At 38.8% G+C, this 19,622-nt stretch overlaps 3 protein-coding genes across 5 annotated transcripts; 1 reads left to right on the top strand and 2 right to left on the bottom strand.

The window, feature by feature from the left end:
• Positions 1-734: 734 nt before the first annotated feature.
• On the top strand, positions 735-19,396 carry LOC125207570 (exocyst complex component EXO84B). 2 transcript variants are annotated; one of them, XM_089061842.1, is made up of 7 exons: positions 735-1,180; positions 1,964-2,061; positions 2,518-3,568; positions 3,819-4,325; positions 4,452-4,640; positions 4,723-4,859; positions 19,032-19,396. In XM_089061842.1, the coding sequence occupies exons 1-7, from the start codon at positions 1,010-1,012 to the stop codon at positions 19,192-19,194; spliced, it is 2,316 nt and encodes a 771-aa protein (XP_088917968.1). In that variant the 5' UTR covers positions 735-1,009; the 3' UTR covers positions 19,195-19,396. The 2 variants fall into 2 exon arrangements, with proteins under 2 accessions (XP_088917968.1, XP_047962927.2); XM_048106970.2 differs by lacking the exon at positions 19,032-19,396 and adding an exon at positions 5,163-5,603 and having other exon boundaries at positions 737-1,180.
• Positions 5,762-13,504, bottom strand: LOC125207040 (putative late blight resistance protein homolog R1A-3). Of its 2 annotated transcripts, XM_089062001.1 has the most exons (3): positions 12,714-13,504; positions 9,738-10,039; positions 5,762-9,391 (listed from the first exon to the last, which is right to left on the bottom strand). In XM_089062001.1, exon 3 carries the CDS (start codon positions 8,936-8,938, stop codon positions 5,972-5,974), a length of 2,967 nt encoding a protein of 988 aa, XP_088918127.1. In that variant the 5' UTR covers positions 8,939-9,391; positions 9,738-10,039; positions 12,714-13,504; the 3' UTR covers positions 5,762-5,971. The 2 variants fall into 2 exon arrangements, with proteins under 2 accessions (XP_088918127.1, XP_088918126.1); XM_089062000.1 differs by lacking the exon at positions 12,714-13,504 and adding an exon at positions 10,462-10,589 and having other exon boundaries at positions 5,762-10,039.
• Positions 16,580-17,768, bottom strand: LOC148924118 (uncharacterized). The gene has a single exon (XM_089062100.1). The coding sequence runs from the start codon at positions 17,588-17,590 to the stop codon at positions 17,048-17,050; it is 543 nt and encodes a 180-aa protein (XP_088918226.1). The 5' UTR covers positions 17,591-17,768; the 3' UTR covers positions 16,580-17,047.
• Positions 19,397-19,622: the final 226 nt, after the last annotated feature.

The raw sequence follows: 19,622 nt of genomic DNA, 5'->3' as shown, positions 1-19,622 counted from the left end.
AACTAACTCCAAAAATATGATTTTGAAGAAGGGTTTGACAAAATTAAGAATATACCTACAAAATTGTGCAAGACATGATGAGATAGAGTCAATATTTACTATAATATAATATGATAGATTCATCATTTTTTTGAATAATGAGGAAAATATGACGAGGATAAGATGCCCAAGGTTTTCGGTTCAGGCGGTTAACCGTGAAACTGTAACTGGCGGTTCCGGTTCCGAATCGGAACCGTGAGATTTAAACCGAACCGAAACCGTAACCGTCACTTTTGGAACCGTGGTTCGATTCAGGTTCCAAAATTTCGGAACCGAAACCGTGACGGAACCGCGAAAAACCGCCGGAAAATCGTGAAACCGAGCCAAAACCGTAAAAAACTGTCTGAAAACCGGCGGTTCGAAACCGGAATCGGAACCGCCAGTTTTCGAACCGAAACCAAAAACGTGAAATAGCCTCACGGTTCGGTTTCGGTTCCACATTTCCTAAAACCGGAACTGGCGGTTCCGAACCTGTTCATGAACCGTGGGCATGTCTAGCGATAAACTATAAAAATTGCATTTGTGAGTTTCAAAATCAGTGGAAAAATTAATCATAAAATTGGATCAATCAATAGTGTGAGTTTTGAAAATCTGTGGAAATATTAATCATAAAATTGAATCAATCAATAGTAATTAAGAAAATATTTTTTTTATGTATTTTTTAATTCAAAGAAAAGTAAGAGCTGTTTCTTCGACAGCCCAACAAACGAACAAACTCGCTTTGGGTCGCCACCAAAACATTCCGCCAACCAAAACCAACTCCACTAAACCTCCCAATTTCAATGGCGAATTCAATCCCTAATCTCATCTATACACTCTCCATCTCTTGATTTCTCACCAGTTTCGGATCGGAGCAGCAGCTGCCGGATCGGAGCCGCCGAATTGGCGAATCCGCTTTTACTCAGCTTATTTCAGCCGATTGGTTTAGTTTAGGCTCGGTTAATTCGTGTTTGAGCAAGTCTGTTTAGCGATGGCTTCGGCGAAATCGACTCGGTCTAGAGCGGCGCACGCGGGAGCTTCAGCGAAGGGAAATGCCAAAGACGGAGGGGTGAAATTTGAGGAAAATCTGAAAGTTTTCAAGTCTGATAACTTCGATGCCGATGGTTTTGTGCAGTCCAAGTGCCACTCGCTTAGCGAAAAGGTGTGTGGGGATTTTTTGTTGTTTTTATTGATGGACTGGTTGGGGAAACGGAAAACTCCTGTTTTGGATTTTAATTTGTTTGGGAAAATATGATAGCAATCGTTTGATAATCATTGGTTAATGATTAAGGAAGACATTTTCATATTTTTAGGTGTTTCTTCTCTTGTTAATTTAGCATTGCAGTTGAAGGATTAGTTTCATATTTCTCGGTTATGATCAGAGAATAAGGTTTTACTTCATGTTATTATGATCTCAAAATTTGGTATTAATAGCTTATTTCATTTGGTTCTATGGGAAACATAATATACTTGACATTTTGTTTTTTTTTTTTGTTGCTTTTGTTTTGATGTAGATGAAATTTCGCAAACATACCAGAAAATAGGAATGATTGTTTCAATATATTTTCCCCTATCTGGAATGTGAAATTGTGTGTTGTTTGCTCTTACTAAAAATAGGTAAAGGAAAATGAGCAATTGTGGTGGGCAGATAAGAGAATCTTAATTCAGTTAAAGAGAACAATCTGATAGGAATAAAGCTTTAATCACCTCCAATACATTATGCTTCCTATAGGACCTATACCAGTTTTATTTTATATTGATTTATGTCTCTTACTAACTGCCTTCACACCCGACTGATCATCACAGTTCATTTTCATGTGAAGTAGCCTAAAGTAGCGAACCCCTCCTTGATCAACTTGATGCTCAGATTTTGATTTTGTTCTTTCAGGCTTCATTAGGAAATGTGTGGTTGTGTTGAAAATAACAGTTTGAGCATTTTTTGCAGGAAATTAGACAATTGTGCTCATATCTTGTTGATCTGAAAAGAGCTTCGGCTGAAGAAATGCGTCGAAGTGTTTATGCGAACTATACAGCTTTTATTCGGTGAGTTCTTTGTGGTTATGTCAGGGTTGTTGTAACAATGTCTCCGCTCTGCCTTTAGTCTTGTTTTTGTATAGAAGTATGATCCTTAGACTTCAACTGGAATAAAGCCATTGAAAGGCCTAAGCTTTGGAACTACCTCTTTATTTGGATAGCTAATAGCTAAGCAGATAGATATTATTTAGGTATTGGAACTTTCTTAAAACAAAATCAAAATGTTGTCCAGCAAGTGGTCAAGAGCTGCTGCATGCAGCATGCTCATACCAACAAATGGCTGCCAACCTCGTCATTGATGACGTGAAAAATAGAGGACTCCTGGGGTTCTTTCCTGTGTTCCTCTTGATCTGGACACTTTTCTATAATAATAGCGTGCATCCAGATTGTCTTACTATTGAGTGCCTTCTGCTGAATGGATATTCAACATTGTAATCTAATAGTATCTTTTTATAAAAACTGTAGTACTTCCAAAGAGATATCAGACTTAGAGGGCGAACTTTCATCAATGAGAAACTTGCTGTCCACTCAGGCAACACTGATTCATAATCTAGCTGAGGGAGTTCATATTGACTCTTCGTCTGACTCTGTTCCGGATGGTTCAGTGACAACTGGGAACGACGGAGTAGGAGAGCCTTCTGAGTTAGAGAAATGGTCAACAGAGTTTCCTGATTTCCTTGATGTATTGTTAGCTGAAAGAAGGATTGATGAAGCTTTAGCCAACCTTGATGAAGGTGAGCGGATTGTGGCAGAAGCAAAAGAAAAGAAGACTCTGTCTCCCGTCATGCTTCAGTCACTTCAGACTTCTATAACTGAACGTAGACAAAGGTTAGCTGATCAGCTTGCTGAAGCTGCCTGCCAACCTTCCACGCGTGGTTCGGAGCTTCGTGCATCAATCTCTGCTCTAAAAAAGCTTGGTGATGGTCCGCGTGCTCATAGTTTACTCCTTAATGCTCATTATCAGAGGTATCAATACAACATGCAAAGTCTCCGCCCATCAAGCACATCATATGGTGGAGCATATACAGCAGCTCTTTCACAGCTTGTATTCTCTGCCATTGCTCAAGCTGCAAGTGATTCCGAGGCTATTTTTGGCAAGGAGAAGGCTTATACATCTGAACTTGTCATGTGGGCCACAAAACAGACAGAAGCTTATGCACTTCTTGTCAAAAGACATGCACTAGCTTCATCTGCGGCTGCTGGAGGATTGAGATCTGCTGCAGAATGTGTTCAAATAGCATTAGGCCACTGTTCCTTATTGGAAGCTCGTGGTCTTGCTCTTTGCCCTGTTCTTATAAAGCTTTTCAGACCCAGCGTTGAGCAAGCTCTGGATGCTAATTTGAAGCGAATTGAAGAGAGTACAGCTGCTTTAGCAGCTGCTGATGATTGGGAGCTCACATATCCTCCTAGCTCTGTGCGTTTATCCGGAAGAACCAATGCAGCCGTTTCTGGTAGTGCATCAGCACATCAGCACAAACTTTCAAGTAGTGCTCACCGTTTCAATACAATGGTCCAGGTAAATTTTATTAGATTTTGTCATCTGTCAGTCCATGTTTTAGGATGGCTTGCTTATTCACAACCATTGTTCCATTTTCGTTTTCTTTTCTGGTTTCAAAACTTTCTTGAAAGGGTGTGTTGGCAACTTCATGTATTATTTCTTGTGCACTCAATACTTTTGCCAACAAACTATCTTCAATAGCTCTCTTCTTCAAGATATTTTTCTGTGATGGTGCAAACCTTGATTTTAGTTATGGTGTTTTGTGTAGGATTTCTTTGAAGATGTAGGTCCCCTATTAAGCATGCAGTTAGGAAGTAGAACACTGGATGGCTTGTTCCAGGTGTTCAATTCGTATGTAAGTATGCTCATAAAAGCCTTACCTGCTTCAATGGATGAAGAGGCAGATTTTGAGGGTTCAGGAAATAAAATTGTTCGAATGGCTGAAACCGAATCACAACAAATAGCATTGCTTGCCAATGCATCCTTACTCGCTGAGGAGCTATTGCCTCGTGCAGCAATGAAGCTTGCCCCACTAACTCAGGCTAATGATGCTCGTAGAAGGCCCATGGACCGCCAAAACCGTAATCCCGAGCAAAGGGAATGGAGGAGGCGCCTTGTGGCTTGTGTGGATAGATTGAAAGATAGTTTCTGCCGCCAACATGCTCTAGAACTTATTTTCACGGAAGAAGGTGACAGCTATCTGACTGCAGGGACATACATAAATATGAATGGGAACCCAGACGAAATTGAGTGGATCCCTACTCCATTATTTCAGGTATACTTTACATGTTCAAGTTGATCAGTTGGCTTCCCTATCTCGATAAACTGTTTGCATAGAGGTGTTAATATAGAGCTGCACATTCATATATTGAATTCTTTATTCTTTACTCTATGCTTCCAGGATCTATATGCAAAGTTGAATAGGATGGCTAGTATAGCAGCAGATATGTTCGTAGGCCGCGAGAGATTTGCCACATTGCTATTAATGAGGCTCACGGAGACTGTCATTTTATGGCTTTCAGAAGATCAAACGTTTTGGGAAGACATTGAGGAAGGACCTAGGCCATTGGGTGATCTCGGTCTACAGCAGGTTGGGAGATCTGATATCAGCTCTGTGATTGCTTCCATTTTCCATGACATTGTCTGTGTATTTACTCTCTTAATTCTTGCAGTTCTATCTGGATATGAAATTCGTCATGTGTTTCGCCTCGCAAGGCCGCTACCTGTCCAGGAACTTGCATCGCGTGGTGAATGATATTATAAATAAAGCAATCACTGCATTTTCGTCAACTGGCATGGATCCGTATAGGTAATTTCCCATAACTCTTTTCTCATGTTCATATTCAGTTGAGCTTCTTGTCATTATTTATTTTGTGAATTAAGTTAATGACCATATGATAATTGGAGAGAGAGTAAAGTAGGAGAAAATATAAAGCAAAAAAGATTAAATGTGTTATTATTGTCATAAAGAAAAATGACTCAACGACAATGATTATCAAAAAAGGAATAGAGTCATCAACTATGGTGGGACAGAGGGGTATACAAAACTCGATTCTTTTGTTCTCGTCTGTGGTCTGGCTTGCATAAGCATGACTGGTTTTGCTGTTTGCAGTGTACTTCCGGAAGATGAATGGTTCAACGAAGTCTGTCAAGACGCGATAGAGAAGCTGAGTGGTCAACCGAAGAACTCCAACAGGGAGCGCGACCTCAACAGTCCAACTGCTTCTGTTTCAGCTCAATCTATCTCATCCATGAGATCTCATGGAAGTTCCTGAGCCAAAATTGTTACACAATCTGTACATTAGACTGCACGTGCACGGTTCGTGATAGGTAAGTGCCTTCGTAGTATTTTGCTTGCTCCATTTTTTTGTTTTCTTTTTTAATGGTCAAAACAGTAGATTTGTAGTCATGAATGTGATTTCTTGGAAGGCTAGAAATATTCTTTATGTTTCTCAGCAGGGAAGCATTTTGGGTGTATATGTTGATGAGTACAGAACTTGAATTTGCATAATTCTTTTGTGTTATATGTACAACCTCTTTCTTATGAACCTTACTATTTAATGTCACCAGTCCAAACTATGGTTAATTTGCCTGCTGCAATTAACTAGAAAATGTGTATTGGGCATTATAGACATACAATTGATACACATTATTTCAATAATTTACACAAATTCACATCTTAAGATAAATTCACGAAAGTAATACTCCAGATTTTACATTCATACAACATATTTTAGAATACTCAGAATACATATGGATACTAACATGCAAAACACAAAAAATACAAGAAAATAAGTAAGATTTTACATGCATACAAGAATCTTCATCACTCATGGACCAGCAACATGAGAAATACATATACAACACAAGATATCCAAACCATTATTGACAATGAAATGGGATCTCATCAGTAGTCAGTAGCTAATAAACTCGAAAGTTGGGATTTTCCAAGCTCTGCAGCTCTTCGTTCTTCTCCCTGAGCGTAACCACAACTTTAAATGATAGTTCATCTCCTTGTAAATCCTCTTGTTCCTCTATCATTCTCTTTGCACTCTTCACCGCTGATGTGCTGCAATATTCCAAGGTCATGGATTTCAGCGTCGGAATTTCACCAAGTTCTGCAGGGATCTCATTTAAATCCATCAAGCGAAGATGAAGGTGCTCGAGACTTGGGAAGTGAGAGCTTTCCATCGTCCAACATTCCAAACCGTAACAACGTGCAAGTGACAAAATTTTGAGACTCTGGAACCGGCCTTCAACTGTTTCCCATTTGTGAGTTCCAAACCTTCCCCGGAACAACTTGAGCCTCTGAAGAAGGGGTAGTGTACCTAGCTTTTCAAATATCTCTTCCATTGTACCATCATACATGTCAAGAGTTAGCTTCTTAAGAGAGTGTGGAAAGGTAAGCTTACGGAAATAAAAATAACCCTTCCCCGGAAGAAAGATATTCAGTGTGCAGCTAAGAGATTCCAGCTTTTGCAAACGGTCGATGTTATCAAGAGACTCAATTACTCCATCTTGGTCGTAAATGAGTCCCAATTTCTTGATATTGGGGACTCTACGAACCATCATTTGATCACACTTGAAATTCATTACTCCTTTGAGCGTTTGTAGATTCTCCATGATAACAATGCTGTCAATCGGAGGATTTGGGAGGTACAATGCTCCTCTATTTTCTTCTCCCCAGCTAGAGTCAATGAAATGGACATGCCTAAGTTGAGGCATGTTCCAAATTTCAACAGGTGCACGAACATTCCCGTCATAATGGCAATGGACAATTAATGTCTGTAGGCTCCAAAAGAGATTGACTGAAGAAGGAAGTTGGTTGTGCACCAGGCCTTGAGAATAAACAACAAGAAGCCTCAAATTATCCAACTCAAACATAATTCTATGGAAATCCTTATCTCTTCGATTGTAATTATCACCACTTGCTCTCGACGTCCATTCCATGGCATCAAAGTATTTATCCTTTGAAGTGCTTCCCATAGTAAACACATGGTGTTGGCTACACATGCCTTGAGGACAATGTTGTCCTACTACGTCATAAAATGTCTCCTTTTCAGCTTCTCTCAAGCAAAGGTTTTTCAACAACTCATGGGTCTCCCATTCCCAGTAGCTGCTACATCCATTTTGCCCCAAATTTGGTAATTTTTCATCACATGCTCTCAATGTCCATTTCATGGCATGAAGGGCTTTCTCCATTGAAGTGCATCTCGGAACAAATACACGTTTTTCAACATACATGCCTTGAGCACTATGTTGCCCTACCAAATGATAAAACTTCTCCTTTTCAGCTTCTCTCAAGCAAAGATCTCTCACCAAATCATGCATTTTCAAGTACTTCATGTTTCCGGTTTTCCCAAACTTGTGAACAAGAATTAGATTTCTATCAACTAGTTCACTTAAGTACTCTTTTGCTAGTGTTTCCAAACTCTTGCCACTTACCGGTTTTAGAAATCCTTCAGAAACCCATACCTTGATGACTTTCGAGACCTGAATTACACTATCCTCCTTAAACGTTCCCATATACAGAAAGCAAGGCTTAAGATAAACTGGCAAATGGCTGTAGCTCAATCTCAGTATATTCAAGCATTGCTTGTCATTCTCCGCATTCACCAGTGAATTTAAGCTTCTCCTAACAGATTTCCAACATTCATTTGTTCGTTCAAGTTTTTCCAAAATACCTCCTATAACAACAATTGATAACGGAAGTCCTCTGCAACTCTTTACAATCTCCTTTCCAATTTTCTCCAATTCCAAAGGACAACTAATTCTACCCCCAAACACAATTTTGCAGAATATATTCCAACTACTTTCCTCATCCATAAATTTCATTTCAATGCCGTAACTGTTATCCGATGGAGACCACAAGTTTGATAGCCTAGTTGTCACCATTATCCGACTACCATTACTATTATCGGGAAAATAGCGTTGTAGCTTCTCCCATGCCTCAATACTCCACATATCATCCAACACAATTAGATACCTTCTATATGATAAACATTTGTGGAGTGATTGTCCTATTTCATCTTCTCTCATTTGACTTAACCTTTCCTTCCCTTGTTCATTGGTTTGGGATAGAATTTCACAAAAAAGTTCTTTTGTGTTATATTCTTGTGAAATTGTAACCCAAGCACAAATATCAAAATAATAACTATCAACAATTTTCTTATAAACATTTGTGGCCAGAGTAGTCTTTCCAATACCTCCCATTCCTACGATTGGGATGACTTGGCGACCGAGTCGTCCATAAATGAGCTTCTCCATGAGTTGAAGCATGACATCATCAAAGCCCAACATGATTGTGCTCTCCGGCCTAGATGGAGAAGAAGCCAAAGAATTGTTCGATGTTGAGGAAGCAGCAACTGATGTTGAGGCCGAGACCTGTCTCTGCAGCGGATCTACTGCAACGATCTCCATCACTTCTTTCTTGATCAAATCCATGTTCTCTATCACCTTCACCAGACTCTCATACAACTCTGTAGATGTTGAGGACTCGACAGATTCTAAGACTTGCTTCTGTAGCCGATCTTTGACTGCATCGAGCTGCGTCACATCTTTCTTGAACATCAAATTCCCGTCATTTATCACCTTCAGCAAACTCGCACAGAAATCCGCAGAAACAACTTTTAGAATTTGATCCACGGTGTGAGACTCGATCACATCTTTAGCAGCATAAACTGTGTCTGCGATGTGCATCTCCAACGGATCTGCTTCATCGCTGTCAACAACCGGAGACTTATAACCTTCAAGAAATTCCTGCAAGAACGTAATGATTTCAGTGAGAGATTCAACTTGTTTTTTGTCCATAGAAATAGGCGGGAAAGGATGATGCTCGATCTCATGAATGATCTGCATAATAGAAACCAGAGCAGCATAAGCCGCCATCTCCAACTGATACACTCTTCTGTGAATATGGAAGAAGAACAGGGGAAAAGGGAAAGGAGAGTCAGGGATGAATTATTGCCACTAACTATTTGAGTATGGTTTAACAATGTTTGGTGTTGAAATGCTTAAACAATTAGCATTACAGTAATGTCTTTTGTTTGTGCACCTTTAATTTATTCATAACTTTTTTAAAGTTTGGACATTTGTTAACTTTTCATTTAAGAAAAACTTTATACTTCTGTTTTACAACTATATGGTCTGGCTTGCATAAGCATGAATGGTTTTGCTGTTTGCAGTGTACTTCCGGAAGATGAGTAGTTCAACGAAGTCTGTCAAGACGCGATAGAGAAGCTGAGTGGTCAACCGAAGAACGTCAACGGTGAGTGATCTCAACAGTTCAACTGCTTCAGTTTCAGCACAATCCATCTCATCCATAAGATCTCATGGAAGTTCCTGAGCCAAAATTGTTACACAATCTGTACATTAGACTTCACATGGAAAGCTAGAAATATTCTTTATGTTTCTCAGCAGGGGAGCATTTTGAGCGTATATGTTGATAAGTACAGAATTAAAGTTGCATAATTCTTTTGTGTTATATGTACAACATCTTTCCTTTGCAAATTATGCAGAACTCTCTTGAAACTTTAGATTTTACATCATTACATGCATTCATTCTGCAACACAAGAACACTTAACTATTATTCACGATAAAGGAGATCTCACTATTATCAGAAGCTAGTAACTTTAAAGTTGGGATTTGCTAGTAACTTTAAAGGAGATCTCACTATTCATTCTGCACCTCTTTGTTCCTCGTATTGAGTCTAACTTCAACGTTAAAGGATAGTTGTTCTTCTCCTTTTAATTCCTCTTTGTTCCTCTACCATTCTCTTCGCACTCTTCACCGCTGATTTGGTGCACAGAATCAACTCCAGAGATTTCAGCAGGTAACTTCAAATCTGCTCGAGGCATGGGAAGTGGGAGCTCTCCATCATCCAGAATTCCAATTGACCATGGCATGAAAGTGACAAATATTTGAGTCTGAGGAAACGGGCTTCAACTGTTTCCCATTTGCCTGTTGTGAAATCTGATCTGATCCAAAATCTGCATCAGAGAAACAAGAGCTGCATAAGCTGCCATTGAGATTTTTTCTTGTTTTTTTGAAAATGTAGGTAGAATATAAAAGAAGAGCGGTGAAAATGAAATGATGGTGACTTGAGCTGACTGAGACCAAGTCGAAATGCAAGAAGTATTCTTCTTTAAGAGAACATCAGACTTTTATTCAATAAATAAATGCTTATTCACCGTTTATATAAATTTTAATGAGGCTCACGGAGACTGTCATTTTATGGCTTTCAGTTAAGATTGAGGTTACGGAAATTCACTAATATAATGATTCATACAAGTTCCACATAATTAAGAATCTTCATAAACATACACATGATGCTTGGCTATTAGCAATGAATGGAAGACTTAAAACAACAGAAAAAGACATCTAAATCAATCAAAAGTCAGTTTCTGCATACAGTAACTTGAAAGTTGGGATTTGCCAGGCCATACAGCTCTTCGTTCATCTCCCTGAGCCTAACCACAACTTTAAATGATAGTTCATCTCCTTGTAATTCCTCTTGTTCCTCTGTCATTCTCTTTGCACTCTTCACCGCTGATGCGCTGCAATAATCCAAGGCCACGGATTTCAGTGTCGGAATTTCACCAAGTTCTGCAGGGATCTCATTTAAATATATCGAGACAAGATGAAGGTGCTCGAGACTTGGGAAGTGAGAGCTTTCCATCGCCCAATATTCCAAATCGGAACAATGAGCAAGTGACAAAATTTTGAGACTCTGGAACTGGCCTTCAACTGTTTCCCATTTGTGTGTTCCAAACCTTCCCCGGAACAACTTGAGCCTCTGAAGAAGGGGTAATGTACTTAGCTTTTCCAATATCTCTTCCATTTTACCATTACACATATCAAGAGTTACCTTCTTAAGAGAGTGTGGAAAGGTAAGCTTACGGAAATAAAAATAACCCTTCACCGGAAGAAAGATATTCAGTGTGCAGCTAAGAGATTCCAGCTTTTGCAAACGGTCGATGTTATCAAGAGACTCAATTACTCCATCTTGGTCACAATTGAGTCCTAGTTTCTTGATATTGGGGACTCTACGAATCATCATTTCATCACACTTGAAATTCTTTACTCCTTTGAGCGTTTGTAGATTCTCCATGATGACACTGCTGTCACTCGGAGGATTTGGGAGACACAAAGCTCCTCTATAATCTCCTCCCCAGCTAAAGCCATTGAAGTGAACATGCCTAAGTTGAGGCATGTTCCAAATTTCAACAGGTGCACGAACATCCATGTTATAATGTTGATAAACAACTAATGTGTGAAGGCTCCAAAAGAGATTAACTGAAGAAGGAAGTTGGTTGTGCATGTGCCCTTTAGAATAAATAACAAGAAGCCTCAAATTATCCAACTCAAAAATATTTCCAAGATAGAAATCATCACCACACGCTCTCAACGTCCATTCCATGGCATCAATGTATCTCTCATTTGAAGTGCTTCCCGAATTAACTACATGGTGTTGGCTACACATGCCCTGTGGACTATGTTGCCCTGCTACATCATGAAACCTCTCCTTTTCAGCTTCTCTCAAGCAAAGATTTCTCAACAACTCATGGATTTCCCATCTCCAGTAGTTCCTTCCATTTTGCCCCAAATTAGGTAACTCTGCATCGTATGCTCTCAATGTCCATTTCATGGCATGACGGACTTTCTCCACTGAAGTGCATCTCGGAACAAATACACGTTTTTTGATATACGTGCCTTGAGTACTATGTTGCCCTACCGCGTGATAAAACCTCTCCTTTTGAGCTTCTCTCATACAAACATCTCTAAGCAAATCATGGATTTTCAAGTATTTCATGTTTCCAGTTTTTCCAAACTTGTGAACAAGAATTAGATTTTTATTAACTAGTTCACTTAAGTACTCTTTCGCTAGTGTCTCCAAACTCTTGCCACTTATTGGTTTTAGAAATCCTTAAGAAACCCATAGCTTGATTAGTTTCGAGACTTGAATTTCACTATCCTCCTTGAATATTCCCATATATAGAAAGCAAGGTTTAAGATAAAGTGGCAAATGGTTGTAGCTCAACTTTAGTATTTTCAAGCATTGCATGTCATTCTCCGAATTCACTATTGAATTTAAGCTTCTCCTAATAGATTTCCAACATTCATTTGTTCGTTCAAGTTTTTCCAAAACACCTCCAACCACAACAATTGATAACGGAAGTCCCCTACAACTCTTTACAATCTTCTTTCCAATTTTCTCCAATTCTAAAGGACAACTTCTACCCCCAAACACAATTATGCAGAACATATTCCAGCTACTTTCCTCATCCAAAAATTTCATTTCAATGCCATAATTGTTATCCAATGAAGACCACAAATTTGTTATCCTAGTAGTTACCATTATACGACTACCATTGCTATGGTCGGGTAAATAGAGTTGTAGCTTCTCCCATACCTCAATACTCCACATGTCATCCAACACAATTAGATACCTCCTATATGATAAATGTTTGTGGAGTGCTAATCCTATTTCATCTTCGCTCATTGGACTCAACTGTTTCTTCCATTCTTTATTGGCTTGAGACAGAATTTCAAAAAGAAGTTCTTTTGTGTTATATTGTTGAGAAATTGTAACCCAAGCACATACATCAAAATGATGAGTAATAAGTGGTTTTGCATAAACATATCTTCAAAGAGTGGTCTTACCAATTCCTCCCATTCCAAAGATTGGGATGACATGGCGACCGAGGCGTTCATCAGTAAGCTTATCCATGAGCTGAAGCATCACATCATCACATCCCACCATGATTGTGCTCTGCAGCCTAGATAGAGAAGATGACAAAGAATTGTTCGATGTTGAGGAAGAAGCAACAACTGATGTGGAGGCCGAGACTTGTCTCTGCAGAAGATCTTTGACTGCAGCCATCTCCATCACTTCTTTCTTGATCAAATCCATGTTCTCTATCACCTTCACAAGACTCTCATACAAATCTGCGGATGTTGAGGAGTCAACGGATTCTAAGACTTGCGTCTGTAGCTGATGTTTGACTGCATCGACCTGCGTCACATCTTTCTTGATCATCAAATTCCTGCCATTTATCACCTCCAGCAAGCTCGCACAGAAATCCGCAGAAACAACTTTTAGAATTTGATCCACGATGTGAGATTCGATCACATCTTTAGCAGCATAAACTGTATCTGCAATGCGCATCTCCAACGGATCTGCTTCATCGCTGTCAGCAAAGGGAGACTTGTAACCTTCAAGAAATTTATGCAAGAACGTAATGATTTCAGTGAGAGATTCAACTTGTTTTTTGTCCATAGTAATAGGCGGGAAAGGATGATGCTCGATCTCATGAATGATCTGCATAATAGAAACCAGAGCAGCATAAGCAGCCATCTCCGACTGATACACTCTTCTGTGAATATGGAAGAAGAACAGGGGAAAAGGGAAAGGTGAGTCAGGGATGAATTATTGCCACTAACTATTTGAGCCTTGTTTAACAATGTTTGATGTTGAAATGCTTAAACAATTAGCATTACAGTAATGTCTTTTGTTTGTGCACCTTTAATTTATTCATAACTTTTTTAAAGTTTGGACCATTTGTGAACTTTTCATTTAAGAAAAATAATAACTACTCTATGGAAAGATTCACTATGATATTGACATTTCCTGGGAGCATCCTTGATCTTTGAATACATAACCCTGAATTCTTATTGAGTAACAGATATTAATTTGTGAGTTATGTATAAAAAAATATAAAAATAAACTTGATTCTTCTGTTTTTCAACTATGGTCTGGCTTGCATAAGCATGACTGGTTTTTTCTGTTTGCGGTGTACTTCCGGAAGATGAGTGGATCAACGGAGTATGTCAAGATGCGATATAGAAGCTGGGTGGTCAACCGAAGAACGTCAACGGGGAGTGATGTCAACAGTCCAACTGCTTCAGTTTCAGCACAATCTATCTCATCCATGAGATCTCATGGAAGTTCCTGATCCAAAATTGTTACACAATCTGTACATTAGACTGCACATGCGCGGTTTGTGTTAGGTAAATTCCTTTGTAGTATTTGCTTGCTCCATTTTTTTGTTTTCTCTTTTAATGGTTTAAAACAATAGATTTGTAGTCATACATTCGATTTCATGGAAGGCTAGAAATATTCGTTATGTTTCTCACAGGGGGAGCATTTTGAGTGTGTTAGATGTACAACCTCATTCTTTTGTGCCTTGTTTTTACTTCATTCGTGGTTATGGAAATTCACAAAAGTAGAAGATTTTAAATGAATACAACATAATTAAGAGTTTCCATAACAAAATCTAAATCTGAATGTTTTCATAATTTGGTGTGTGGGAATTATTAGGAGATCACACGATCACACTGAAGAAGCCATCTATCTAAACAATGGCCATAACCGGCATTTTAGTCCCGATCTAGGATTGTGTAACTCAAGATGTATCCCTACTGCTGTATCAGGAAAACTTATACAACACTAGACATCCAAACTGATATTGACAATGAAAAGGGATCTGAGTCAGAAGTTGAGTACTCAGTAGCTAGCTAGTAACTTGAAAATTCGGATTTGCCAAGCTATGAAGCTCTTCGTTCCTTCTCCAGAGTTTAACTGTAACTTTAAAGGATAGATGTTCTTCTCCTTGCAATTCCTCTTGTTCCTCTACCATTCTCTTTGCACTCTTCACCGCTGATTCGCTGCACTCATACAACACCACAGATTTTAGTGTCGGAATCTCACCAAGTTCTGCAGGGATCTCCTTCAATTCTGCCAAAGAAGAAAGATGAAGGTGCTCGAGACAAGGGAAGTGGGAGGAACTCTCCGTCCTCCAGCATTCCAAACGATAACACCATGCAAGTGACAAATATTTGAGACTGGGGAATTGGCCATCAACTGTTTCCCATTTTCCTGTTGTGAAATCTCCGTAAGACAACTTGAGCTTTTGAAGAAGGGGCAATGTACTTACCTTTTCCATTACGTCTTCCATTCTACCACATAAGGTTCCAAGAGTTAGACTCTTAAGAGAGTGTGGAAAGGTAATATTCCGCGAAAAATACCGCCAGTTGAAGTGCTCACAGCTAAGAGATTCAAGCTTTTGCAGACAGTGAATGTTATGGATGGAAGCATCCACATCATCAAGAGACCCAATTAGTCCCAGCTTCCTGATATTTGGAATTCTACGTACCATCGTCTCATCACACTTGAAATTCCTAACTCCTTTGAGGGTTTGTAAATTCTCCATGATGACAATGCTGTCACTCGGAGGATCTGGGAGATGCAATGCTCCTCTACCATGATATCCGTCTAGAACTGAGATATAAACATGCCTAAGTTGAGACATGTTCCAAATTTCTACTGGTGCATTGTTCTCTTTTCCACAATGAGAAACAATGAATGTCTGTATACTCCAGAGAAGATTGATTGAAGAAGAAAGTTGGCGGTAAACAAGATAATGAATATCTAGAAGCCGCAAATTTAACATTTTTGCAGGGGAATATTTGTCTTCTACAAAGTGAGATGCTTTCAATATCCTCAATAATTTTAAATGAGGCAACGGTTGAACTCTTCCATGATCACTTTTATAGGAACGGGCATATGGTACAGATTTCCTGACGTCAACTACTTTCTCCTTTGAAGTGCTTTGTAAAATAACTACACGGCGTTGGCTACACATGCCTTGAGTACTATGTTGCCCTACTACATGATAAAACCTCTCCTTTTCAGCTTCTTTTAAGCAAAGGTCTCTCAACAAATCATGCATTTTTAAGTACTTCATGTTTCCAGTTTTACCAAACTCGTGAACAAGAACTAGATTTCTGTCAACTAGTTCATCCAAGTATTCTTTTGCAACTCTTTCCAAACTCTTGCCCCTTATTGGTTTTAGAAATCCTTCCGAAACCCATAGTTTGATGACTCTTGATACTTGAATTTTACTATCCGCCTCATATGTTCCCATATATAAAAAGCATGACTTGAGATAAACGGGCAAATGGTAGTAGCTCAATTTTAGTATTTTTAAGCAATGTCTATCATTCTCTAAATTCACTAGTGAATTAATGCTTCTTCTAATAGATTCCCAACATTCTTTTGTTGGTTCTAGTTTTTTCAAAAGACCTCCTGTTACAATAATTGATAATGGAAGTCATTTGCAACTCTTTACAATTTTCTTTCCAATTTCTTTCAACTCCAAAGGACAACTTTTCCCCCAAAGCATAATTTTTGAAAACACACTCCAGCTACTTTCTTCATCCAAAAATTTCATTTGTATACCATAATTGTTATTCAACTTAGATCCCAAATTTGATAGCCTAGTTGTCACCATTATCCGACTACTATGACCATCATCAGGAAAATAGAGTTGCATATCCTCCCATGCATTAATACTCCACATATCATCCAACACAATTAGATACCTTCTACATGATAAACATTTGTGTAATGCTACTCCTATTTCATCTTCTTCGCTCATTTGACTCAAATCTTGTTTATTGGCTTGGGATAAAATTTGATGAAGAAGTTCTTCTATGTTATATTGTTGAGAAATGGTAACCCAAGCACATATATCAAAATGATGACTAATAAATGAATGTTCATAAACATTTATGGCAAGTGTGGTCTTACCAATTCCTCCCATTCCTATAATTGGGATGACTTGGCGATCAAGTTCACTGTTGGTGAGCTTATCCATGAGCTGAAGCATGATGTCATCAAAGCCCACCATAGTGGAGCTGTTCAGATCCGTGAGAGAAGATGTCGAAGAATTGTTACTCAACATTTTCAAAGATGTTGAGCATGCCGAGACTTGTCTGTGCGGCTGATCTTTGGCTTCAACAATCTCGACAAGCATCACTTCCTTCTTGATTAAATCCAAGTCTTCTATCACACTCTCCATACTGTTGTACAAGTCTGCAGATGTTGAGGAGACTTGTATCTGATCTTTGAATGCAACGATCTCCATGACTTCTTTCTTGATCAAATCTATGTCTCCTATCATCTTCATCAGACTCTCATACAAGTCTGGTGCTGCTCATATACGATATTTAACTATCTTCATCACTTTTTGATTGATCAAATCCATGTCTTCTATCACCTTCACCAGTCTTTCATACAAGTCTGTAGATGTTGAGGAACCAATGAACTGCAGCACTTCTTTCTCGATCAAATCCATGTGTTTGGTCAGCTTATCCAAACCCGTATACAAGTCTGCAGATTTTTTGGAACCAACGATCTCCACCAGTTCTTCCTTGATAAGATCCATGTCTTTTATCACATTCATCCAAGTCTCGTACAAGTCCACTGCAGAGGAAGCAGGGCAAATTTGATCAACAATATGAGACTCAATGACATCTTCAGCAGCAAAAACTGCATCAGAGATGCGAATCTCCAACGGATCTGCTTCGTCTCCATCAGCAAAAGGAGACTTATAACCTTCAAGAAATTCCTGCAAAAACACAACAATTTCAGTCAGAGTTTCAACTTGCTTTCTGTCCATAGAAATTGGAGGGGAAGGATGATTCTCGATCTGATCCAAAATCTGCATAAGAGAAACCAGAGATGCATAAGCCGCCATTGATATAATCTTTTTTTTTCGAGAGAAATTGGATAGGAATGATGGCGTTGGATATTATCTATAATCGAGAGAAAGTTTCTATGATCGAATGATGTTGGACAAGAATTTGATGGGATCACAATTTTTTTTCTACACAATGTCAACTCTAAACTCTACCTAGTTAGTTAAACTATCTCAAAAAAATTAAACCAATAATATGGTCATTGCCATATCTGCTGATGAAAGTCTTGAATAAATGAAATAGATGAGTAGGTGATTGACGTTGATTTTTGTGTATTAATACAGGCATCCAATAATAAACAATGATTAATGATGCTCAAATTGGTTGTTGTTGATCATGTAGTAGGCATTCTTTTTTAAATTCCGAGCAGTTTCAATACAGCTGTAAGATATTTTAGATCCATAATATATTGATGACAATGCACATTTATGTTCAGGTCAAGACATGCCAAATTTTACTACAACTCCATTTACCAAATCTCGGACGCGCATTACATGTTTGGTGCCATGTCTACAACTTGACCTCAAAGTTATGTTAAGGCGAGAGATTCAACCTGTTTTCCGTCCACAGAAATTGAAGGGATCGAAAGGATGATGCTTGATCTGATGGATGATCTGCATAATAGAAACCAGAGCAGCAGAAAGTGCGGACGAACTAAAATGATAAAATGCATTGTTAAACAGAGTTCGGGAAGAGTAGTCCAGTGATAATCTCTTGCAAGACTAAGGATAATAAGTACTAGTATGTAAAAGTTTATAAGAATAAATACTTTTATTATAGAAACAATAATAAATTAGCAGTCTTCCCTTGCAGACAACCCATCATCAACAACATGGAAAACACAAACAACACAACATGTGACATCTTAAGTACTATTATTGACGATCAAAAACAAGTATTTTCGAGTCTAGTAACTTGAAAGATGGGCTTTGCCGACCTCCGCAGGTCTCCTGCCTTATCATCCTTTTCCCAAATGGAACTGCAACTTTAAAGCATACATCTTCTCCTTGTGATGCCTCCTGTTTCTCCACCATTCTCTTCGCACTCCTCACCGCTGATTTGCTGCAGTATTCCAATGCCACATATTTCAGGGTCGGAATTTCACCAAGTTCTGGATCTCCTTCAAATCTTCCAAATAACAAAGACGAAGCTGCTCGAGGCACGGGAAGTGGGAGCTCTCCATTTTCCAGCATTCCAGTTGACGACACCATGCAAGCGATAAATATTTGAGACTCGGGAACTGACCTTCAACTGTTTCCCATTTTGCTATTGTAAAGTGTCCATGAGACAACTTGAGCTTTTCAACGACAATGAGATGATCAAAAAAGTGAATAGAGTCATCAACTATGGTGGGACAGAGGAGTACAAAAAAAACTCGATTCTTTTGTTCTCGTCTATGGTCTGGCTTGCATAAGAATGACTGGTTTTGCTGTTTTGCAGTGTACTTCCGGAAGATGAGTGGTTCAACGAAGTCTGTCAAGACGCGATAGAGAAGCTGAGTGGTCAACCGAAGAACTCCAACAGGGAGCGCGACCTCAACAGTCCAACTGCTTCTGTTTCAGCTCAATCAATCTCATCCATGAGATCTCATGGAAGTTCCTGATCCAAAATTGTTCACAATCTGTAAATTAGACTGCACGTGCGCGGTTCGTGATAGGTAAATGCCTTCGTAGTATTTGCTTGCTCCATTTTTTTGCTTTCTTTTTTAATTGTCAAAACAGTAGATTTGTAGTCACGAATGCGATTTCTTGGAAGGCTAGAAATATTCTTTATGTTTCTCAGCAGGGAAGCATTTTGGGTGTATATGTTGATAAGTAAAGAACTTAAATTTACATAATTCTTTTGTTATATGTACAACCTCTTTCTTATGAACCTTACTATGTAATGTCACCAGTCCAAACCATGGTTAATTTGCCTGCTGCAATTAACTAGAAAATGTGTATTGGGCATTATAGACATACAATTGATACTCATTATTTCAATAATTTACACAAATTCACATCTTAAGATAAATTCACGAAAGTAATACTC

The sequence above is a fragment of the Salvia hispanica genome, chromosome 6 (genome assembly GCF_029641045.1).
Source record: "Salvia hispanica isolate PSC_SH4W2 chromosome 6, Shi_PSC_v1, whole genome shotgun sequence".
In the NCBI taxonomy this organism is placed as follows: Eukaryota; Viridiplantae; Streptophyta; class Magnoliopsida; order Lamiales; family Lamiaceae; genus Salvia; species Salvia hispanica.
This window is presented reverse-complemented; position numbering and strand designations above follow the sequence as displayed.

Coding starts and splice junctions, on each gene's coding strand:
- LOC125207570 (XM_089061842.1), top strand. CDS start 1,010: ATGGCTTCGGCGAAATCGACTCGGTCTAGAGCGGCGCACGCGGGAGCT. Junction 1,181..1,963: donor GCCACTCGCTTAGCGAAAAG/GTGTGTGGGGAT, acceptor CATTTTTTGCAG/GAAATTAGACAATTGTGCTC. Junction 2,062..2,517: donor AACTATACAGCTTTTATTCG/GTGAGTTCTTTG, acceptor TAAAAACTGTAG/TACTTCCAAAGAGATATCAG.
- LOC125207040 (XM_089062001.1), bottom strand. CDS start 8,938: ATGGCGGCTTATGCTGCTCTGGTTTCTATTATGCAGATCATTCATGAG.
- LOC148924118 (XM_089062100.1), bottom strand. CDS start 17,590: ATGGCGGCTTATGCATCTCTGGTTTCTCTTATGCAGATTTTGGATCAG.